This window comes from Fusarium mangiferae (genome assembly GCF_900044065.1).
Source record: "Fusarium mangiferae strain MRC7560 genome assembly, contig: FMAN_scaffold005, whole genome shotgun sequence".
Lineage (NCBI taxonomy): Eukaryota > Fungi > Ascomycota > Sordariomycetes > Hypocreales > Nectriaceae > Fusarium > Fusarium mangiferae.
In genome coordinates this window covers 1,555,536-1,580,018 of record NW_024573925.1, presented here as the reverse complement: position 1 = coordinate 1,580,018, position 24,483 = coordinate 1,555,536, and the positions used below count along the sequence as shown (strand labels likewise).

General features: G+C 49.4%; 5 protein-coding genes across 5 annotated transcripts; 2 read left to right on the top strand and 3 right to left on the bottom strand.

Annotated features, from left to right (window-relative positions):
- Positions 1-3,513: 3,513 nt before the first annotated feature.
- On the top strand, positions 3,514-4,296 carry FMAN_07464 (uncharacterized protein; the record flags this gene model as incomplete). Its single annotated transcript, XM_041831090.1, has 1 exon — positions 3,514-4,296. One exon carries the CDS (start codon positions 3,514-3,516, stop codon positions 4,294-4,296), a length of 783 nt encoding a protein of 260 aa, XP_041681688.1.
- A 2,763-nt stretch (positions 4,297-7,059) lies between these two features.
- Positions 7,060-8,907, top strand: FMAN_07463 (uncharacterized protein; the record flags this gene model as incomplete). The annotated part of the gene is made up of 1 exon (XM_041831089.1): positions 7,060-8,907. One exon carries the CDS (start codon positions 7,060-7,062, stop codon positions 8,905-8,907), a length of 1,848 nt encoding a protein of 615 aa, XP_041681687.1.
- A 1,714-nt stretch (positions 8,908-10,621) lies between these two features.
- Positions 10,622-12,930, bottom strand: FMAN_07462 (putative Calcium_related spray protein; the record flags this gene model as incomplete). The annotated part of the gene is made up of 2 exons (XM_041831088.1): positions 10,622-10,655; positions 10,709-12,930. The coding sequence occupies 2 exons, from the start codon at positions 12,928-12,930 to the stop codon at positions 10,622-10,624; spliced, it is 2,256 nt and encodes a 751-aa protein (XP_041681686.1).
- A 3,353-nt stretch (positions 12,931-16,283) lies between these two features.
- FMAN_07461 (uncharacterized protein) lies at positions 16,284-18,887 on the bottom strand (the record flags this gene model as incomplete). Its single annotated transcript, XM_041831087.1, has 1 exon — positions 16,284-18,887. One exon carries the CDS (start codon positions 18,885-18,887, stop codon positions 16,284-16,286), a length of 2,604 nt encoding a protein of 867 aa, XP_041681685.1.
- Positions 18,888-21,216: 2,329 nt separating this feature from the next.
- Positions 21,217-22,551, bottom strand: FMAN_07460 (uncharacterized protein; the record flags this gene model as incomplete). The annotated part of the gene is made up of 1 exon (XM_041831085.1): positions 21,217-22,551. One exon carries the CDS (start codon positions 22,549-22,551, stop codon positions 21,217-21,219), a length of 1,335 nt encoding a protein of 444 aa, XP_041681684.1.
- Positions 22,552-24,483: the final 1,932 nt, after the last annotated feature.

Here is a 24,483-nt window from a genome sequence, read left to right as displayed (position 1 = left end):
CCCCCCCCCCCCCCTTTGCTTTCATCTTGCGCATCATCCTCCCACCCCTGTCAGACGAACGCCTCTGGTCTTGAGAAGCCTGAAAAATCAATTCTGGGTGAGACATGATCGGGCATCTTAATCCGTGAGTCAATAGCCGAAGCGAACTGATTTCCTTTTCCAGATGAATTGTCTAACATGTCTTATTACCGACGTAGGAGAGGAAAGAAAGTTTGGGATCTCGATCCTAAGTGATAAAATGATTTTGGGAACTTAGCATGAGCTTAGAATACCTTTTGCTGAGTTTATTTCAACACCTTATGTCAAGGTCTGATGTTTTCTGGCTAGCGACCGTACGAGAAGCTAATCTTTTTGGATCTGAGTAACACAAAACCCATATACCAGTAACCGTGACACCGGCACGTGGAGTCAGTACGCCAAATCAGGAACAATGATTGCGACAGCGGCCGCTCACTTAGTGTCCCCTTCAGTTGGGCGAGAGGCCCAGACCTACAACTCGTCCAGAGAATTGAGGGCGAGAGAATAGCCTAGGCCCTTGCGGGCTCATTCTAATTGTCACCTACTTCATATGCTCTTGATCATTACTAGACAGAATCCTTCGAATCGTTGGCACACCACAATCCGAGCCTTTGGATCGGGTTTGTCTATAACGGCAGCATTACCAACAACGTGGTCCGGAGATGGAGCCTATTGTGCGTGTGTCGGTCGACAATACAGTATGGCTCCAGGACCATGTCTTTGGATCCGTCCTAGAACGCTGAGACTGGCATTGGTGTTGGTTGGTTCACAAAGGGCAAAAATAGGTCCTGTCGTTCTGGTGCCGAAGAGCGCTCTAGAAACCGCCTCATGCGTTTCGAAATACTGACCTGCGTAGGCCCCATTTGAACCTATAAGCACGTGTTCGTCTCACTCAGCATGCTTTGAGTCGTGTTGTGGAAAATATCCATCCTTTGGCGGGAAGCTCATCCATATGTAGATATAAACTGATCAGCATACATATACCGATCGTGATCGGTATCTGGCCATCGCAGTGCATGCAAACAGGGAATCAGCTCCTTCAAGGTGCGGTCAGTTAAGCGTACGATTTGGTACTGCTACAGCATCGGATTGCCAAGTTTGATCCCGATCCTAGCCAAGTTTGATCCTACTCCGTCACAGGCCTTCATGTGATGGCTGATTATCAGCACGCCAATTCTTACATGCAAGTTCATGAGCCAGAACCACGGATTTGGAAGCTAACTAGGCCTCATCAATCCCGATTATTTTGAATTCTGGGAACCTTGTGAAACTTGATGAATAGCTGCTGGGAGGTCGCTGCTCTTCTCCTGACTCATTAATTAACACTCGGCACCGAGACGATTTATGGCTTCGGAGATTCAGCTCACAAGAGTTTAGCGCTGAGTGCTAATGGAAGCCAACAGCCAGGCTCTTCCCTGGTTCTCCGTGTTTAGGGACGTGCTAGAACTTGGGCTAATAGACACTGGATAGCACATCACTGTTTCAGGTAACTTAACTTACTGAAGTTTCTCAGAAAGATGGGTGTTAATGAAAGTGTTCTTTTAGTGTTTTGAGGTTATCTTGGTTTTTGATCAAAGCGGATGATCTGTTGAGGGAACGGCGGAAGGCTGAAGATCTTGGCGGGGGTGGGCCCAAGGAAATGGAAAGATGCGATTGGACGTGGAACCGGGACATTTAGTGTCTGTGTCTGCCCTACGAGGACGATGGATCTGTTGGCTATGTTAGATCGTGAGTTGAAGACGCTGGGGTATTGTAGCAATTGTAACTAACTAACAATGTAACAGACGCCTGAGCACATGGGATCATGGATGTCTGTGCATCTCAGTGCCGTATCATATATCACGCAGCTGCTGTCAGATAATGTACTGTTTCTGTTGTGGCATACCAGTCGGCGATAAATGCTCACGGCACAAACATTCCAAGACCTTGTCAAGAAAATAGCAACTCCAGCTGCCAGCTTTACCGTATGGAGATATGGTTGAGATGCCCTTGTTGAAACATGATCCGAGTCTCTACGATTGAGATGTCAGAATCACCAGCCCAAGCCCAAGCAAAGTGACCTGAGCCTGGGAAGCTTAGAACTGGGTGGCACCAGGCTTTGAGATAGCTGAATTACTAGACAACGCCGAGAAATGAACTCTTTTCCCGCTGAGATGATGGCGAAGGGGAGACACGGGGTGGTATGGATGGAAACAGCTACAGTAGCAAACACAGGCGGTATTATTAAAGGCTCTCCTTGGGTCGAATCCCGCGTCTTGGTGCAGACGCTGACGCCAGTGGGCGGTCAGTACTCGAGCTGACAACCCTCAAAGACGGTCAGCCCTTTTTCATGTATGTATGATTTCAGGGGTGAGATTAAGATCGGACTGTGCAGCTAGTTTGGACTAGGTGGTAAGATCTGCAGTACAGTTCATATGTGAACGAATCATATCCACTATTTCCGACAGACTGGACAGTGATATTACCGGACAGACTGATTGACGTTCAATTGCGAGAGCTGATTCGACTTGATTCGACTTGAGCGTGAACTGCATCGAGGCGTGCAGAGACTCCTGATAGGCTCACCCTTGGCAAAGAGGACATAAACATGGGCTGATGTGCATTTGCATCCATGTCAACCCTCGCCAACAGTGAGAGCGCCAAGGAATCGCCAAGACTACGATGAGCCAATCGCACTTGTACGAAAGACCGGGGCTCCACTTGCACCGCAACTGGGACCACCCTAGGACACGCTGTCGGGTTTAAAGACCCGGCTGTCGGTACAACCTAGAGCAGTGGAGGAGGCTTGATTGCTCCGGCTGGGCGGTCACTGGACGGGCGTAACACCTACGTCTTCGGTAGAGACATCCATGGATGCGGTCAATCTGCCAGAAACAAAGAAATACAGGCATGCATGTTACAATACGTTGACAGCCAGAGCTACATGCAGTACCCAAGGTCGTTTGTCCAGCGGTATCCAATGGGCTGTGCGCGCTCTAATAAAACCCCCTACCATCCTGTCGGATCATTAAGCTGAATCCAGTAAAACATGACCTACCCAGAGTTAGCAACTCAGATAGCCTACTAAACCTCCGCTACCATAACAAGTACTGTACCAAGGCTAACCTTAAGGTACTAAGTCTGCTACCACCACCCATAGAGTAGTCCGCTCCACGGCCCACCCCAGCAATGAAGCGGCGTCAACGCCGCCTGCTCTTCTAGCGCAGCGAGGATACCTTCATATTACCTGTCCTGCCCTGGTTCCCTTTCCGTCTCTGTTCCCTCTGGTCTTCCTTTCATCTATTCCCGTCTTACATCTCGTCTTTCATCTCTCAAGTTCTAACCACTCTATCTTCTCTTTCACTCAAACTCCATGGGGCAAGTCATCACCCCCAGCTGCCTCTAACGATGTGCGAGCCTCACACAGGAAACCAGTGGAGAGACTCGCCTTCAGAGGCACACCAACACCAGCAGGACATTAATATCACTGCTTCATGCCCAAGTGCGGTAACAATAATGCCACCTGAAAACGCGCGAATAGCCCGACAGCCATTATCACCCCCGAGTTCACCACCCGCCTCGTCATTGATATCCTCATTAACGTCTGGATGCCAATCTACTCGACCTCTTCAATCTCAATCAATTGATGTCCTTGCTTCACAACTTGGCAGCTCTTCTTTGGAGCATTTCCATCACGATTCTTCCCGCTCGACTACACGGCTTCCGGAAACCGCTCTATCACCTATTTCATTACCCGACGATGACTGCATTAATGTACAGTCGATACTCAACCATCAGGGTTCCGACTCCATGGAGCTTGATCCCCACAAAGAAATGAATACTACGAAATCTCGTAATTGTCATCCGAGAAACGCCCAAGAGCGTTTTGCTTGTGCTTTTGATGGACCTTTCAGTCCATTTATGCCCATTGCTGTTGATCCGACAACTCTTAGTGAAGGTCCGGGGGATGCCACAAGGTCAATGTACAGGCCCAATGCAAACGGCGGCTTTCAGGTAGATGAAGGATACTGTGAAGACGAGGATGATTTCTCTTGGCTTCAACCACTTGTACCACGAAGGACGACTGGTACGCCTGACGGGATTAAGAAACGCTACGAGCTTGGGTATCGAAGATCCGCTGATGCTGCAAGTCGTTGTCGCAACACCATTCACAGTGTACCTCGAATGCGACGACGCAACAAGAAGAGAAGCAGGCAATCGCAAACCCACTCTACGGCAAGCTCCGTCAGAGGCCGCTCGGATTCACAAACCTCGCAGATGGCTATTTCAACACAGTAAAGGGACCAAATCTTTGCGGTGCTTTTTCAACATACTTTTTTTTTAACGGCATACATGGTGGGCGCAGGCTTCATGTTACAGAGTAGTCTTTCAAGACGACTGACTCACGCATCACGGAGTTATACGGATGGAGCATTTACAAGAGCGAAGCATCTGCCTTCTGAAACAAGGCCATAGATGACTGGGCAAAGGCGTTGCATTAGTTTTGAGGTCAGACAGCTTGGGACTTTTTTTGTTCAGTTTTTAGGATCACAGCCTGGAGTTATGGTATCACGACCAGGGATATTTTGTTCTTTCATGGGCCATGTAGTGAAGAGGCGTTCAGGTTTGATATGCTTGGAAGACAGGACCAGCATGGGGCGCATTATTATCTGGGGAGCTCATGACCAAAAGGCTCAAAGGTCATGGGCAGGGAAGCAAGACAAGACTGTTGCATAGTATTGTACGATGGACAAAGTCGATATCGGTATTTAGCACTGTCGTACGTTAGTAGAGCATCACACAGCGTCTGGTCTTGAGGAGCAGACGAAACTGTATCCCGTGGGATACCACGAAAGAAATCAAATAAACCGTGTATAATTCACACTGGACAAAGTGTCTGGCAGGGCGTTACTTTTTGTGTGAAGCTCTGAATCCACGAAGAATGGAAGAATGGCAAGAAGCACAAGTGAATTGTGGGCCAGACTTCAATCGGACGACTTGTAAACTCTATCGAGCACGGCTGGTGAAGCCATCACCAACTGGGCTGGGCAACTATGATGCCGGCCCCGCAAGCCCAGGAGCGTCGTCCACTGACAAATCGTCAAGACACGTAAGCAATGTCTAGCGTGTCAGTCGGCAAAGGCGTCTTCATTTCCCACGCATCACAGTGAGGGATCTCTGCCTATCGTATGAGCGACTGTCGCATATAAATCGATTCATCGGTGCCGTCAACAGCCGCGCGCCAGATCAGCGCAAGCCTCTGGAAAGAGTTTCATCGGTCTGGGCTCGCCAGTGACGCGGGTAAACGGGGGAGGGAACCATTTCATTGAGGTACAGCGATTCCGTAATCTAAGAGGGCTTCAGACGAAGCAGAAAATTCATTTGTTTACTATTGAGAGTCATGAGGACTGGGGCGTTGATGAGGCGACGAGCTCAGACAGGCTGAAGGAGCATTCTTGACATGAGACATGAGACATTCACGGAAGAAAGATCCATGATGAAGATGTATTTGTTTTAATTGAATGTGTCGGGTGAGGGCGATGATCGATCGGAGGGGGGGGCACTGAATGACAATCATAGTGGAGGGAAGACGGGCCTAGGGGGCCTAGAGCCTGTCAGATCTGATCAACCCCCCTGTATTGGATGTCATGTCAGATGCAACTATGCAATGCAACCAATTTATTTTGCCCGGGCTGCAAGGTACAGTGCACGAAGCCGGGATCAGGGCCAGGACCAGGGGCACTAGAAAGCAGCCAGGGGCTTTGTTAGTCTGAACGAGAATCAATATCAGAAACTAAAACCAAGATAGATGATGCGATGTGCTGCAAGAGGACGTAATGTGATGCGATACTCTCGTGGGGAGATCATCGCTGGACGTCATACTGTCAATCTTTTGATCAATCCGAACGAGCTCTTAAACTCTACACTTCTGTACCTGTGTCCAGTTGAAAGCAACGCTCCGCTCATGATCAACCGGCCCAACTCAAACTTTCGCACGCTCTCTTCCCATCAACGCTCTCCTCTCCTTTCCTCTCCTCTCTTCTCTCCGTCTCCCCTCTCGCCCCTCGCCTTCGCCCTTCCCGTCCATAAATACTAATACTAATGCTAGGCTAACGTAGGTACACCCGTAAACTCTACTTTAGCCCATCCCAGCGCCTCTACCACTTAGTCTTGGGTGGCTTCGGGCGTCCAGAGCATCACCACTTGCCGTCTCAGGAGAGCCGTATCAGTCATGACTCTTCACTCACGCTCAATCATCAACCCATGGCGAATGTGATTGATTTCCTCAAAACTGATTTCAATTATATAAACAAACATATCACTCGTTCGATTAATTAACATTTGCAACACGAAAGAGATCGTCCTCTTTAAATTCCCATTTGGAACAGACAAAGGGGGGTCAATCATCTGTCAATGACACGAGAATCTTTCTCAATGGAATGCTCCCTCATAGCCCCGTGCATTCCTCCCACTGTCGCACCCAAATCGCCCTCATCCAAGTAGCAACCCGACCCAACGGTCTCGTTGCTGCGCCAGAGTGAATTCGTAGTCCTTTCTTTCTTACTCTCATGACCCTGACTCTGATCCTGTTCATCAATATCTTGCTACTATTCTCAGCGAAGGCCAACCTTGATTTTTGTCCCTGTGTCTTGCCCGTTTCTCTGGTACCCGTTGCTAGCTTGTCCGTTGCTCCATTGACTTGACTTCGGCCATCTCCACGCCTTGCCAGGTCTCGTTCGCTTACCGGCCGAGTCCCTTGTTGCTCGTCTTGAACTTTGTTTTGCTGCCTCTGACTGGCCCAGGCCTCTCGCCTCTCTTCTCACTATCGCTCAAAGACTCCTCAGGCTCCGGGTCTGGCTCCTTCTTTTCATTCCCTCCGTTGCCATTCTTTTGGCTCTCACCTCATTCATGCCATCAATCTTCACTTCCACTTCGACATCTTCGTCGTCTTCTGTAACTCTCTCAGCCAGCCCTAGGTGACTCGCTTGGCTGACCACGCCTCCATTGCATCCTCGCCCATCAGCTTCAACTACTATTGCAGAACAACAGTCAAGTATCCCAATGGCCTCTTGGACCTTGCCCTATCGGGTTGAAGCTGTCGACCGCGACCCAGGCTTCTACTGGCAGGATATCGACAATGGGCCCAACGATGGATCAAACGACTTCTTCGGTCAGTTTCTCAACTTTGATGGCGAAATCCCATCTTCTATGGCCGATCCACACGGTCACAACCCATCAATGCCGGCCCTAGCCAATGGACTTATCCTCGATCATCCCGCCGAGTCCACTGCATCTGCCTCATCAGGCGTTTCAACAACTGAAGATGAGTTCGATTTCTTCTCCTGCAGTTCCCAGGTCGACGCGACAATCCCCTCTCAGCCAGCCTCATCCGCTGTCGCAAGTGCATCGCATGAGGTCGATCCTCGAAGCCTCGCACTTGCGAGTGCCGTTGGACTGACGGACGAGAAGCCTCCCCTGGTACCTCGAGTTTCCATGTCGGACCCAGAACTGCCCCGAGTTGATGGCATTTCACTACACTCTTCACCTGGAAAGCGGGTGCCTATTTCACAACCATCATCGCCAACCCCACCCAACACAATAGCCAGGAAACCCAACAAATTCGTCGAGGCACTCTCATCCACGATTCGTAAAGCCAGTAAACTTCGCAAACCGAAGAAGCTCGTTGCCATAGACCGCCCAGGCTCTCCGACCATGGACAATCCTCCTCGGGCCTTGCGACTGCAGCATCACGAATATAGCAACGGTAATGACGCATTCCCCCCATCGCCGACATGCGGGCCGGATAGCACCAACTTTGTTCATGGGTTTTGTGACGATCCCTTTAGTGAAATTCCTCAGCCGCCTCCAAACAACTCTCTCCGCTTTTTCAGCGCCAACGGAATCCACACACCAGCAGAATCCCCAGGAGTCAAGACTGAACCTGGCCTTTATCATCCCGACATGGCAGGACAGGTTCCTCAGTCAGCTTGGCAGCACCAGCAACACCCGCACTCACACCCTCATCCACACCAGCATCCCCATCCACATCCTCATCCCCATCCACATCCTCATCCACATCCTCATCCACACCCACAGGCCCATGTTCATCCTAACCCACACCAGCAACCTGTTACTGTTGTGGGCGCTGCACCCGAGACATGGCCGGGGCAAGAGTACATGGCTCAAAATCCTCATCAAAGCGGGTGGTGGGATCTAAATCTTTTAAACCAGAATGGCGAATATGTTGTAGCCGATCCGCAACAGCAGAAAAACGCCAGCCTCAACCTTGCCATGCATGCCCAGCATGCGGAGTTGCCGTACGAGTACCAGATCCACGATCCCAATTCGGCTGGCCTCATGATCCATATGCCACAACCACGAAACGCCTCGGCTCCTAGTCACGACCTTTCATTAAACACCCAGACCTACCTCCCTCCACCGCCTATCCCTCCAACATCAGAACGCCATCGTCCGCCACGAGCCCCGTCTTCTGGAGCACGACACTTGTCTTGCTCTCCAATCCGTAAGACACGCCAGCCGTCCATTCCACCCACGCCCGCCACAGCACACTCGCGCCATAGCTCGAATGGGTCCGTCGCATCAGCTCGCAGCGCCTCAGGTCGAGGTATAGTACCGGGGACTCCCACGGCAATGCGCAAGCAACGACGGTCCCGAGATGCAAGCGGCAGCAGTGGAGGCGGCAGCGAGATCGGGTTCGTCAATTTTACTCCCAGCGACGGCGGTCTCCTAATGACAGGTGTCGCACCGAGTGGCAGTTCTAAGACCAAAGCGCGAAGAGAGCGTGAGGCGATGGAACGGAGGCGACGGTTAAGTGAGGCGGCCATGAAAGCGGTGCAAGCAGCAGGTGGCGATGTCGACAAGCTGATGGAACAAGGCTTTGCATTTTAACCCCTCAAATGCAATCCAAATCGGGGCTATTGGATTTTGGTTCCTGGTTCCTGCATGAGGCCACGTATGTGGCTGTCGGGACTTGCCGCAGCGTTGCTCAAATGCGACTTCGCATTTCATGCTATCAATAAACATCTGATGATGCAGAGGTGAAAGAAGGGGTGAGGGGAAGAATATGAAATGGCATGGGTGGACTAAGAAATCAAGTGGCAGGTGTTGGTGTTGGCGGTGAGACAATCCCAATTTGCATCGGAGCTAAAGGAAGGGTGGGCGTTGAAAGGAAACATGGAAAGGGGGTATGGAGGGACCTGGAGCTTTACCTCCACGAGGCTAACAAAACATTTATCACGACAACAAACGACATCTATCGCCAACTGCGACAGGCACTGACCTTTTCATTATCACAACTCTCGACGACGGTGTTTCTCAATAATCTTCTATCTCTCTTTTTTCTACCCTCTTAACTTTATCTCAAGCCTTTGCGCACTTCTTTTTGTCGGACTTGGATCGAACACGAGAGATTCTCACTCAGTCTCATCAGTCAATCAACTATCTAGGTATCTATCTACCTTGGTCATCCCTTTGGCAATTCCCGTCAACAAGTCTTGTGGCTTTCAAAGCCTACTAGTCCAGAGACATTCATGGTCTCACAAAATTCCATTTCTTTGAATTTGATCTTTTTTGCGTCGCTTGTTTGCTTGCTTACCTTATATACCATTCGTCATGTACCAATAGTCATACCACAGGACTTAGAGTAGTCTTGTTTTGCCTCTTCCTCACTATATCTTAAAGCCTCTCGTTTAAACGCAAAGCCTTGCTGTTCCGCTCAGATATGAAATAATCATTGTATTTGTACGGATGGTTGGGGAGGCTGGGTATTTGGTGTTTCCCTCTTCAACGTCCGAGGTGTTTCATGGAAGTGTGGATGAGTGTTTAAGGCTTTCAATCCCTATGATGGCTGGTTTTGCATCATCCATACTGACGGGAGCACTGAACTTAGATACATTGGGTACAGACAGTCCCCATGGATAATTACTTCTCCGTCAGCCACGGAAGTTCCAATCACTAGAAAGGCCTTTCTCAATAGATAAATAAAGTATCGCACTTTTCATGGATTGTATTTGCACTTGAACCTCAAGCTGACTTACGAGGCTATTAGAGGCTACAATGTTTCCCCTGGACAACAATCCGGTTATTGAAATTTTTGTTTTTTGATTTGGGTATGAGTAATGGGAAGTCAAGCTCCCCACTGCCACATCTTCTAAGCTGTGGCGTACTACCTCGGATATCGAACGTGAACTGGTGCCTGAGCCATCCCAATCCAGTGAAAAAAGTGCATTCCTCATCCCTTCCCGATACTGTTTATATATACAAAGCAAATACTCGTAAGAGCACTAGGGTTTCGATAATCGCCAACGCCAGGTCTCAACGCAGACGCCATCGTCATGCTTTCGACAAACCATCCAAAAAGACATTTGAGTAGGACGAAACAAACAAGGAAAAAGAAAACACGGTCTTGGCGTGGTCAATATCAATTAATGGCTCAACTCGAGAGCTAACTCTCATCATCCATAGCAGAAAATTCGATGTGCTAATGCTATTGGGCCGGCTCGCTTTTGACAAAGAGTCATCAAATCCGAAGCCTTCGCTGATGATATAGGTCTCGGATGTAAGCTTGTCATGAGATAAATGGATAGATCCTCGATTACATCAACTAGTGCTCGTATCCAGCACCACGCTGCCAAGGGCTAAAGAGGGGTCAGCATGTGCATCACTCTACTCGTCAATCGTGAAAGCTTACCTCGCATTGTTCTGTGATCTGTAACCGCCTGGGCTACTGTCACCTGCCGACCGTTGTTGAGAGAGATTGGATGTCGACTGTTGGTATGGGTTTGGTGACGCATTGCGGAAAGGGCTTGCCGGTCGCTGTCCGTCAGCAGGGAAAAGGGGCATGGCGGGGTTCACAGGAGACCGGGGAGGAACATCGCCCCGTTGAAATGATGTTTGGGACTGGTTGTTCATCTCCGCCCGCCTTCTCAAACTCTCCGACGACACCGAGTCCTCCTCATCGAGATCGAGGTGCTTGTTGCTATAACCAGCCTTGTCACCTCGGGCAGTAGCGGCAAGAGCATCAAGCTCGGTTGTGGCATTGACCTGGGTTTGAGACTTCATGAACGAGGCACGATCATCGGCCATGAACTGGTATCGTGCATCAGGGTTCTTGCGGAAGAAGACCAACGCCGTTGAAACGATAAGCATGAGAAGAAGAATAAGTGCGAATGCAGCATTCAAAACGAACAACACGACACCAACGACACCAACGACAATCTTAGGCAGCCCAAACACATTAGAAAAGATGAGAAGAAAGATGGCGTTAATGAAGTTGATTGCAGCAATCGCGATGTTGAACGAGTTGGTGGGTTTATCCATCCAGGGTCGAAGAACCGAAGCAGCAATCAAGAAACCGACCTCAATGATAATAAACCCAACTGCCTGTGCTACATCGTTCTTCTGAGCCAATGCAACAAACATGGCCTTGACCACAGTGTAGACAAGGACGGGAACAATGAAGTAGTAAGCAGAAGCTCGGAATTGAACGTAGAGGAAACCCCACTTGTTGAGGGCCTGGGGATCCGAGAAGAGGATGTAGGCTGGGTTGCGGTGCATGGCAACAGAACGGCGAGCGATGCGAATGACCTTGCTGGCGCCCCAAGCGAGTGTGAAGGTCATTCCCAAGAGGAAGAAGACAGCGAGAACGACCTCAGCGGGCGAATCCTGTTGAGTGAATTCCCACAAACAAAGTATGACCATCTGAGGGAAGCCAATGAGTGTCAGACGGAAGAGAATGCCCTTAAGGACAGTCATCCAACCGTTTCGAAATTCTAAAAACTTGTCTGGGGCCATCCACTTCTGACGAACACACAGTTCGCACACGCCCTTGAAAGCAGCAATCGCCAGACATGTGATAACCACGAAGATGCAGAAGAAAGTGAGGCCGGTCATGAACAGGTTGGTGGTTTCAATCCTAGACTTGAAAGCAACTCGCTGAATACCGTACACGATATAAGTGCCATCCTCGGTTTGGATGTTGGCGCGCTTGGCGAGTGCCCCAGCAGCATGACCGATGGGCTCCGTGATACTTCGAGGCATCATGGCGGCACTACGCTTGAAAAGATCAATACTAGTAGAAGCAGCCTGCAAACTTCGTTTCTGAACCTCAACCGACACTTGACGAACATTGTACAGAATAGACTCGGGTGTGCCGCCGGTTGCTCGTTGATACCACGTAAAAATGTCTTGCATGAAGCCAACGCGGATGATTCCCATTGACCACTGGAAATCCTGAGTCCAAGAGGAAACGATTGGGGGGAGTCCGACGCTGGTGAGACCAAGAATGGCCTGTGCCTGGAAATAGCCAAACAAGGAAAGCGAGTTAGAGGCGACATGAGCAGCAGTGTTGGCGTGACCGACTCCGGAAACAACGGCAGAAGAAATCAGACCGAGGCCAGCAATGATGGCAGTAGCCCACTTGACACCTTTGAGATCAACTGTTTTTCCGTTGGAAAAATCAGCCTCGACGCAAGCGACGCTCTCGCCAGTGCTGGACATGTTGACATAAACACGGACGGTAGCGTCGAGATCGGGGACACTGTAGGCGATTCCGGGTACTTGTTTGAGATTTTCTTTGCCGACTGGCAAGTTGAACTTGAATGGAATTTTTCCGGAAACCATAGGACAGAGACCAGCAAGATTGATTGTACAAGGATCTACGGTCTGTTGAAGGAACTGGTAGCCGTATGCTGAGAGTCGAATGTCGAAGATAACTTTGCCCTGAATTGATGAGGTTGCTACAGCCTTAACAAAGGCGGAACCGTTGTTCGGTGTCAGGGCGACGTTGAAGAGCGTAGCCTTGAAACCATTGTCCTTCTGGCAACTGTTGAGCGAGTTGGAGTAAAGAATCTTCTCTCCAGAGACGGGTGAGGCCAGGGCAGCCACTGAGGCGAGAACCGCCAGTGGTTTCATAATACAAGACCACATCGTAACCACGTATCCCAGTGGTGATTGGATTCGTTGTCAATCGAGTCGTTTCGTTCGGTCGATAGTTGGTTGTCGTCGTTACAAGTCCAGGGTGTTGTTGACAGCGCACTTCCAATCCTTCCAATAGTCCAAGATTACTAGTATGAGTCAAAACAAAGCCCACGGCAGAGGTTGTCGACAAAGTATCGGCAATGGCGACGGATTATGGCCTTCCAAAGACGTGGATTTCTTCCAGATTCACTTTGAATGGACAAATAGCGAGAGTGAGGCCGCGGCAATTGGCGTACAATTAGGAACGGAGTAAGGCGATAATAATGAAAGAAGTAAAGTTAATTAGCGAAAGGCCGAGGCGAGAAATCGTCTCCGCGACGAGGCGTGGCTGAAAGAGACAGCGTTTGGTCGTCGATATGGGTTGGTTTGTCCCGTTGTCGTGGATGATGAATGAAATGGATTTGTTGTGTGGGGGAAGACGAGAGGGAAAAGGAAGACCAGCGGCAACAACCAAGGGGATGAGTGAGGTGGAAGGGAGGGAGGGAGGGATCGGGAACCTGGGTACCTGTAATGGCAACGGCAACAGGAAAGCAGGTACGACCTTGCCTGGTCGGCGCTCGTAATAGCGGCAAGTACCTTTACCCAGCCAGTCAATTGATACGTACATAGGTACGTACGCGGTGCAGTCGAAGGGGGCCAGGGGGGCGGGTGGCCCTTCACGAGTGCGGTGAAGCGGGGCCTGGAGGGACAGATTTGGTTTAGCTTGGTCTTGGGTGCTGCGTATGATGTGTGATAGGGGAGTCTTTTTGGACAGAGACACGGCCTTGTCTCTGAAGAACCAGTTCATCTGATGAGGGTTTCCTTTACTTTGCTGGCAGCAATGTTGAAAGTGGTTTGGCAGTGCTCAGCCGTTGCAAGGGCGAAGCCAAAGGCCATAAATAATAGGCTTTGTCGTATTCACATCCGTTGCGTCGTATTCAACCATCACACGCGGTGTATCAATGCTAGCACGTCTCAGGCGCATGCCCCCTAGGTCAAGAATCTGGAGGCTGTGCAGGTACTTGGAATGTAGGCCAAGCACTGGGCCAAGTGAAAGTCAATACCACGGGTGCATGCGTGGGTATGGGGTGACGATCTCGTATCGACTCTAACAGTATATACTTTGTGGGTACGCACTTTGTTCCTCATCAGTAACAAGGCCTTACCCCTGGAAGACGAAGTCCAAATTTGTCTGTTCACTCCGTGTATAAAGCGATATGCTATACGTACCGAGGACGGATGTTTCGGGCTGGCTAAAACGTCGATTGAATGAAATGTGAGTGACGACCCATTGTTGCCGTAGATCTTGATGGTGCCGTCACTACTCCGTACAAACGCAATCAATAGATGTTGGCAATCAAGAGGCTGGCAGGGCTGGCTAGCTGGTTAGTTGCTATAGTAGAGGCGGCATCACGCTGCATAAGATAACTAAGGTCAGCAGGTGTTCCTTGGTCTTTCGATGCACGATCCACGGTTTGGGCATTGAAAAATATCAACGTTTCCGGTTTTTGTGCCATAACCATGCAGTAGTGCAGCTAATCTTTGTGTCAACGACTTCTAGAGGTCGCGCGTGGTTGGTCTTTAGCAGGCTTGTCAACAAAGCCGTCAAAAGCCAAGACCTGGGCGATTTCCCATGCCCTCAGAGTAATACGAACAATAAATGTTGTAACAATAAAGCAGGGCAAAATTGTCATGATACGGATGTCACCCCCGGTAACCATGAGCTATCTCGCATTGTTACAGGATGGGTTTAATTAACAGAGGCTTGCACAGCCTCAGGGCCTCCTTAAAGGCAGTCTCTGTAACTTTGCCGATGCCCGAAGGGGTGTGGCCCTTGCTCCAAAGCCTTGCGTACCTTATGTATCCTAACTTCGTTCCCTTCAGGTGTGCCAATTCAGGTGTCAGGCTTTTCAAGACGCACCGATTTCAGTAAAGCACGCACAGTGACAGTAATGGCGAGCGAATTGTGATAGTCAGGTGTGAAGAGGCTGTGTACTCAAGTGCAGTCGCGTCCTGTCTTGGTTGTTCCTGGGCTAAGATCATGTTTTTCTCGGAAACAGTACTTTCGGCATCTCCGTCTGTCTGCTCTGCAGAGAAAATCTTGCATGAATGTAAGGCACTCACTATTAGGTACGGTTGGGGGAATGGGGTCAATAACTGTACTGAGACAATGAAATTTTGCCCCTACCAGAGTCATACCCCCATCTGCTTCTGGACTCGTCTGAAGAAATGTCAAAATCAAGCTCAGTTTTTGAGTTATCGATAGACTTTGATGAAACCAATCTCAATGTTGATGCCAAGACTCGCGTTCTTCTGTCACCTGCAAATCGTCCAGGCTTCACATTGAGTAAGCTCATTGGCAGATGAGATTGGCGGGCACCATGATCCTTAAGGGAACACCACGCAAATGGAGGACGACGCTCCTGGCAACTGTCTACCTTGGGTCAGCCCCCCTGAGGTGTGGTCGGAGAATATCTGACCAGAATTATCAGATGAATCTCAAACTCGACAACGATGCCAATGACCACAATTGAGTTTAGATAGTCAACGTCCACCGTTCCCACACCATCGTAGTCAGTTTCATTTCAACAGTGGAAATTCTGCTCATCAAACACAGAGTCGTCTACTCTCTTTCCCCATTGGATATATCACATTCCAGATCTCCAACCACTCACAGCCCCGATATTCAGAGGTACGCATTCCAGGCCAATAGTATTTGATGATGTGCCACTATAATGAACGCTGTACGGATACAGAAGGATTGAGATTAAAGAGAAGGAGATCCATTACGCGTGAAAAGGCCAGCATAATCCACTGGGAATGTCACAGGTCTTGTTACTGGACGGCGACACATTTCTCAAACATAAGCGTCAAAAACTACTAATATGGAGCATGGACGCGTCAACTCGAAACCTTCTGACACGAAGATAGTAAGTATGATCGACGCCTATCCATTCAAAATTCATGCCCAGCGCGTGTTAGACTAAAGAGCATTACACTAAGCGAGAATATGAATCGTCACCATTCCGGTTCATCTTCATCCGAGTCTCATTACATGTTTCGCTCGTCGCATTCCTAACAAAAGCTATGCCTTTATCTTGACGTCCCTGTTTCGAGAGATCCTCATACTCCAGCGGCATGGGCCACAAAGAAGAAATTGATAAAAAATGGAACCATAGAATTCATTGCCAATGCCCAATGTCTAATTTGCCAAAATCCAGCCTTGAGCCGTCCAAATGTTGTGTATACCTGTTCAACTATGGCCATACACAGATCTGGCTCCATAATCATAACATATATTGCGCATTCTACAGCACATCCCACTGTGCATTCCATGGATTGTTCATCGTCGTGTAGTCGACACCATGTTTGTAAGAACTAGTCAGCTCCTCCTGGTCCACTCCGCAGTGTGTCTGCCCATCTCTTCCAGTAAACCATCCTAGTCCATACGTCTTACCGTCATCAAGCTTCTTCGCCATCTCTGCGTTGTTTAGCTTCGACGTTCCCACAAAATTGTACAGCATCTTGCTCTGGTGGATAAAAGCCAGAATTGACGCAATAGTGTTGGGCTGACGCGGCAGGAAAGGATGGCGTCGGCGGAAGAACACCATGTTTGAGACAACAAACATGTAGATCAATATGAATAATGTGGCGCCGAGGGTGATATAGAATGAGCGTATCGTCTCCTGTCCAGAGTTGAGTAATTCACTGTTCTCCTTATCATCCTTCCACTTCCCTTTGTTCATTCCATATCCTGTGATAAAGCCTTGCCCATCCACCGTTGCAAGGCTGGTTACAAGGATTGTCAGGAATTCAGCCATGACACTACCGAACCCAACAAGAAACACCAGAAAGTGGCCGTTCAAGAGCGCTCGCAGCGGCATATAAGCAAATGGCAGTGCGGTGTAATCAAGGGTGAGAACTTTTGAGTGCGCATGTCGCTTTGAAAGGATATAGTAAGGCTCCATCATACGAACGGATGTCTCCATCGCGCCCCAGCATAGCTTGAGGATTACAGCCAACGCTGTGACGACCCAGGCAGCCTTGTCTGTGATGATCTGGGCGGGAGTGAAGAGAAACGTTGGGATCAATGCTACAAAGAGGATCAAGCCAATGATGAAAGGGATACATCCCATTGGACGCAGCATCAGGGGATGCGGGTGCTCCGAGAGATGGGTGCCGTCATCCTGTTCACTGTCCGTTTCCACCTTTGTGCTTGTGCCCTCGTAAGGTGCAAGAGAAGAATTTCTCAGCATGTATCGGCGACGCTTCAACTTTTGGTGAATGTCTTTATGCTTGGCTGTGTCCATATCTTTAAAGTCCATCAAGACATGGCTCACTACAGCCATGCTGGCAAGACCAGCAATGCCTCTGACATCAGAGAGGAGGCCTGATCGTCGAGTGTGTAAAACATATAGTAAACCGCACCCCATGGCTGCACACAACACCAAAGTAACCGTCAAAAGTCGCGACCAGACCGAGGCCACAAAGATCTCCTTCATGTCACCGGGTTTTTCCATACGCTCCTTGCGGCTCGGTGTGAGTATGATCGACGCAGCTGCACAGGTTGGTACGAGGGAAACGGCAAGTGTTGAGGCGAAAGAAGACAAAGCCACCGCATAGTGGCCAAGCTTGATTGCTCGAAAGGGTCGCCAGAAGCTGTAGCTTGTGACATAGTCGGCATTGATCGACTTGGAAGCCAGAGCACCCTGCTGTCTGGATAGCTGGTAGAAAGCCTCCAGGCGGCGGACTTCGAAGTCAGTAAACTGCCAGAACACGCCAAAAGTAACCGCAACCACTGTCGGTAAAAATTTGATTGCAAAATAGACAAAGGTGTCTATATCTTTAGGTGACCGGAATTTCACTATGGGCTTTTCGTGAAATCGTTGGAAAAGGTATTCCTGCGCAATAGCCAACCCGACCGATATTACAATCAGTAATGTGAGGTAGGGCCATCGCATTGTTGGAGGCTTCCAATTCGGTTGAGGATAGAATATTTCCGTCTTGCCCTCCTTAGTCGGGAATGTTGATCGGCGGAAATCATTAGACGCGACCGTGCTGAGTCCCTCAATGCTACTCAGGTCGGCGCCTGGTCCCTCCTCTAATATCACCTCAATGACTTCTCCTTTCCGATTAGCTTCGTCCTGTCCTCTTTGTCGGATCGTCTCAAATCGACCAAGATGCTCAGGCGGCTTCCGGCGCGAAAAGGACCGCGACAGACTCCTCTGAACAGATGGGGTCGACGACAGAAGTTCGGCATCACGCATCTTGACATCCGCATGAAACCCTTGGCCCAAACCTCCAGTCAACATCCCGCTAGCCTCTTGCGCCTGAAGCTTCTTCACGAAAACCTCATCGTGGGAGGTCATTGGCCCTAGCGCGGCGCTCAAGTCGAAGCCAGGAGACACGTCATCCTCATCCTCCTTTATGGGATCATAACGGCCAGAGTGGCTCATGGGCGCTGCACCACCAAGCAATGACAGGTCGTATGCTTCGTCTTCAGTGTTTTCCTCTGGAATGGTTCTTCCGAGGGATGAGCCGTATGCACGCTTGGCTCTAGATGGAAACCTTGAAGGAGGAGGCCCAGCTGCAGGCACAGGCGCATACGATCCCCCAGCTCCATTGTAGCCAAATGATGCGGACCATCCAGACCCAGCAACGTACGAATGTCCGTCATATTCTTGTTGCGGGGGGCTCGAGTTTCCTGCATAGGAGTCGAGAGACACCATAGATTCGCGGCCGTGGAGCTGAGGGTACGAATTGTCCTCGGAATATACTGTCATGGCAGAGACGCGATGGCTCAGATGTGGTTGGCTTGCTGCGGGCCTTTGTGATGCGGTTACAGAGCCAGTAGGATGGTATGGCTGGTAAGTTTGAAAGGGCTCTTCAGCCCGGTCATCTTGGTATGCCATATTGCGCAGCTCTTTTCATTATTGGGTATTGTTTGTGACTTTAGACAATGGCTCTAAACCCGGGATAGCAGTTCCAGCAGTACGCTACGGTATGGAATATGGATCGATCGCTCGCGGTATGGTGGGCGGGGCACGACGCGCAAAAAGAGGGGCGGTTGATCAGAGAACGAAGGAATTGACGATAGGCACTGATAGTTTGTCGCTTATCGAGGGGGGACGAGAGATAGATAAACGAGAACTGCACAAGGCAGAAGGGATGAGAAGAGAGGATATGATATGGAATGGACAAGCCTCCCCCTTGCTGAGCAACTTCAGCCGTTCAGCCATGAACGGTAATGAACGTCCTATTGACTTAGGTTCCATTAGTACCTAATCCATGGTTACCTACCAGCCTTAAGATGGGTCAAACTAGCACTGGCTAGGGACGCCTTAGGCTTCCCCGTCCGACCTCTGAGGGGCATGGTTGGGATCGGGCGGATCATTAACCTCTATAAGGCTGGGGCTGGACATGTTTTCTGGGTCTTCCCCCCACGAAAGAACCATGCGAGATCTCATATTCTGTCCAAGTGCCGTAATAACCCTCTTCGACCTCTGTCTCATGTGCTGTAACACAACGAGATAATTAGGCAGTGCTACTTCTCGAGTCGCTTATTGACCGTCACTCAAGCGCTTGAGAAGTGCCTATCTTTTATGAGCCATTGGAGGCAAAAGTAATCCTTCGTACCCAGGGGCTTTTCCTTTCTTCGATCTAACCTTGGATGCATGGCTGCACTCTCTCTCTTGGATTCGATTCGATCCAAGCCCCTGCAGTAATCATTTATCCGATGGACACTTACCATAGGCGGCCTCCGCCCTTGGCTCTCCCAAACAATCTTACTGACTTTATCGCACAAATACGGATACTGTATCCAAGACATCGAGGTGTCATTCAACTTCAGCTTCAAGCCTCAGAGGCGCAACTAGGTTGAGTCTAGCTAAACAGCCTTGTCATCAGCTACCGGATATTTCCACAATACCTGTGATCTTCTTGGCAAAGCTGAGAGAGGCCCTTTCTCTCCCCTCTTGAGCACTGAGGGCATCGGGGAGAAATTGCACAGCTGAGTTGCTTTGTCGTCGACGCTGTAATGCAACCCTACACAATGTATCTTTTTGTGAGTCCTCCCTCTCTCCCGCTGTTGTGGTACCTGTCTCGCTCACGGCATGTTACCTCTGTCGCATTCGTTAATGTACAAGCCAAGCTTGGCTTTTGGGTCCCTTCCCCTCCTGCCCGCGTGGTGAGTTGACCGATGCAAGCCACAAGAAGTGCATGCATGACCAGTTGTCTTGAATGGTAGGCTGTCGGCTGCTGTCTGCAGACCCTTGCTTTATCGACGACGCTTGTCTAGCTATGGTATAAATAGAACAGATCTGACCAATCATTGCATATTCCATGTAGGTCCCTTACTGCCAGTCTTTGCGCAATGGTATCTGTAACGGGCTTTAGCGTGGACACCTCTTCTACCTTATTTTAAGGCTCTCAACCTGAGCAGAGAACAACAACGGAACACTCTTCACTCGGCAGCATTCTTCCCTTGTTTTGAGGCAGTTCTAACATATCGCTCGTGATCATCGATTTATCAACTAATAATTGTACAACTAGTGCTCTTGTTCTTCCTCTTCTTCTTTTTATTTTTTAGCTGGACAACCCAAAAACGTGTTTCGCGGAAATCAAGATATCCACTATGTAGTGTTTATGCACATACCCTATATGCTCAAAACAGTTACACGCACAAAGTTAACGCTGTCATATACACGCGAGGTTTGCCGTGAACAGACTCGCATGATCTTGTGCACCCATTACAATGCGCTGCACCGGTGCGAGACCCATTGTCTGCCTGTTGATGTGCATTTTGAGCACATTTGAACGTAAAATCGAACCTGATATCCTAATGCCACACCGAATTTACACAGCATCTCACCAGACGAGCAGATAATTTATCCTTTGAAGGATGAGACTATCCTTCAAAAAAATTGCACCTGGAAAAAAGAGAGGGTCGATCTAAGCTGACGAAGATGTTCAAGCTGGCGTATACCGTTTCCAAAGTTTAACATGGCGAGCTACGCGGTAAACCAACTTGATCTAAAACAAGAATTTCTATTCAGAAAATGAGGTACTTGATTCACGCCTGAGAGCCCCATCCTCAATTACAAGTTTGTGGTGAGGACTGAACCTGCCTATATGTCCTTGATCCCAAAACCTCCAGTCTATGCAAAACAAAAAATCAATACGCTTCTATCGCTATGCGAACAGAACCAGTAACAAATGTGGTCATACATCCCATGCGCACATCTAGAACATGAGGTACGCTGACATCAATGCAGCCAGCAAAGCTGTCATAGACGCAGCTTGATATGTATGTGGAGCTAGGCTCGTGGTACCGCAACAACTGTCACGGTTGTATGTCACGTTATTCATCTGCGCAGCAACCTCAAAGACAGAGCCAGGGAAGCCACCGTAATTGTAATAGTCCACGTTGAGAATATTGGGAGCCCGGCCCCAGTCAGAGCGGCAGTTGTTGGCCGCAACACCCAGGCTGCCATAGCCCGTGACGTTATTAGTCTCGTTGAGTAGTGCCACAGCGGGAACCAGAATTTCGGCACCAAAAACGTTGAACTCGGCGTTGAGGTTGTGGTTCATGAGGTATAGGCGGTTCTTCGCTGATTTCTCGCTCAGGTCGGGAGGTCGCTGGACAGTGCAGGGAAAGGCGCGATCCAGGGGATCAAAAGGAGTCTCCCACATCTGTGTAAACTCATCGAGAAGCCAGGGATACTTCTTCTGGTCCGACACGTAGTCGATGAACATGATGACTCGCTTGCCACGAATGATGAGATCTTCCAGAGTGGGCCAGTCTTCAAGAGCCATTGGGAGGTAAGGCGCTTGGTAGACATACTTCAAAATGCCGGTCTCTCTGATGTACGGTACGTAAAGATCAGGATGGGAGTAGTTTCCATTTCCAAGAAGAATAGTGACAACATCGTATGGGTGGTCGTCAACCCACTTTCGTACTCTGGTTAGCCAGTCGGTGATGGGACCCGCGTCAAGAAGATCACAGGTCGAATGGCAAAAGTGTGGCACTGATGAGTTGCTAGGGAACTGGATCTGGGCCTGAAGGAAGCGAATGCCATCATTAAGTTGTGTCTCAACCTCAAGCTCCTGGTTAGAGCCAGAATTACCCGGTCTTACGAAGGGTGAGTTGTGGCAGCCAACCATCGTGATATTGCCGTACTTGCGCTTGCAAAGCTCGACATAATTGTTACAGGGCTGTGTGTTTGTAGGCTTTGCTTTCGTCGTGGTAGTCGAGGTACCATTTGCTGTGGCGGTTCCTGTGCCAGTCTCTGTCAGGTTGCTGGTAATGGTAGTGCTATCTGTGACATCTGTGGGGAAAAGGCCTGTGAGGGTGCTCGTGAGTTGGTCCGATTCGGTGTCGCTGGAGCCCTGCAGTGTGATCTTAGAGGCGTAGGAAGAATATGCGCCTGTGGGAGGACCGGTTTGTCGTGTAATTTTCTGTGTTCGTGTACCTCCAATGAAAGTGAGGTCCGAAGACGCTGATAAATCGACTGTCTGACCTGCTACTTGACTGGAAGTCAAAGCCAGAGCCGCAAGTACTGAGCCCCAGAGCTTCATGACGGAAAACTGATACTGAAAGAATTTGTGACAGGAGAGAATATCTCTGGTAAGGCGCAGGATAAGTTGGAAGGGCGATAGGAGGGAGCTCGCTAGTCGCAACAAGCTTTACAACTGGAGCTCAAGGTCCACCTATTACAGCCAGGCCCGCGTCGATTTAAGGTGGTACAAGATCAAGGGAGCTTCTGTAGGCAAAGCAGGCCGAAGAAAAAGAAGAAACAAAACCGAGTTGTGCTCTTGATGAGGTAGTGGAACAAGATCCAGCCTAGTGCGATCTGCGACGACTCGCGCAGTCCTGTCCTTGATCCCTGCTCGAGAAACACCAGACCGACCAGTATCAAGAGAGTCCACTTTTGCGAACAACGACAGATCGGCGAGAGGAGGTGGGTATGATACGTATTGTAGGAAGAGAAACCTCAAGGACCAAGTCACTGTAGAGACCAGTGGGAGGATGTGATACGTGCGGCGATTGGAAAACCTTCTTTTGTGCACTGCCTTGCTTGGCTTTTCAGTCAAGAGTACCTATCCCAATCTTAGACGAGATTACGAATGAGAAGCGATGGAAATGAAGGACCCAAGGAAAAAGGAGAGCGACTGAGTGATAGTTGCTTTGCCGCGGCTTGGCAAGAGAGCAGAAATAAAAATAAAAATAAAAATACCGAACAAACTGGCCAAGGTTAGTAGTAGGTTGGTTGTTAGTGCTTTGATTGATGATGCGGCCTCACCCGCTGTGACATAATGACATGTGTCTATGAATAAACACTTAGTCCTCACCCTCTCAGCGGTAATAACGGCAGGAATTGACAGTGTCAATTGGCCAATGTTGAGCCGCAAAAATAAACGCACAAGTCATGTAAAGTTTCTGACTGTTTCCGTAGCGCTAAGAGAGTGTCAAATACCCGAAAATCCGAGCGTACTCGTTACCACAGCGCTTGTTGTTCACGTAAATTTTGCTGGATGGTGTTGAAACGCGTCATCATATTGGGCCGCAGCTAAGACCCAGCCGGTAACGCGGCACATCACTTCCTTTTCTTCACCTGAGGCTCGGTAGTTTGGGGCTAGGGTAGAAATGGATTGGATTGGATACCAGAAGACAAAAGCGAAAGCCAAGCACCAATAACCTATGATAGTGGCATGGCAAGTCGTAAAACCAAGAACTCTTCTCAGGCGCCTATTCGAACAGATTCCATTCGGCTTGACTTGCTACTTGATATGCACTATACTTACTTTCACCAATTGTATGTATCATAATACGGGCGGCTGTCCAGGTTCTTCATCCAGCTTCAATAGACAAGTAGAGATCTATTCGCTCAGCTTTCCTAGGTTCTGATGTGCCCCCTTACCCACGGACCCCCCAGGTAGGTGTGTACAGTACGGAGTATAAGCCTTCCCTTTGCCGCTGCATTGTCGCTCCCTAGGCTCCCCAGGGGTGCTGTATTGCAGGGGCATTCCACCAAAAGCACATAAGCTCTCCACTGATGGAGGTCGTCTATCCCTTTTTAGGTCAAGGTTTCGGAAGGGCCCACGACCCTTTTGGCGCCTCTTCGATCATGGATTGCATGGGTCCATGCCGTCTGGCAAGATCCTTGGAATTGGGATTTTCCCTTCATCATGACGATTGCTCCACTGTCTCTGTGAAAGCTGTCGCTCCTTGCTCGCTCCTCCAAGAACCTTGCAGCTGGCGTTGACCATTTGGCTGGCCCACTTCGCAACGCATTTCTCTACTGCATACTCCGTAATTACAACTTCTTCGTTATCCTGTCGCTACCTTTCTTTTGTTCTCCGGATTACGAAGTCTTTCGTAACCCCATTTGTTTCTTATGTTCTGTTTGTGGACTGTGTTGACATTCAACCGCACACCACTCCGCGATTATCCTTTCCTTTCATCTCTCTTGATCTGTTCGTTATTTGTTTCATCGCTGGTATCCTGCA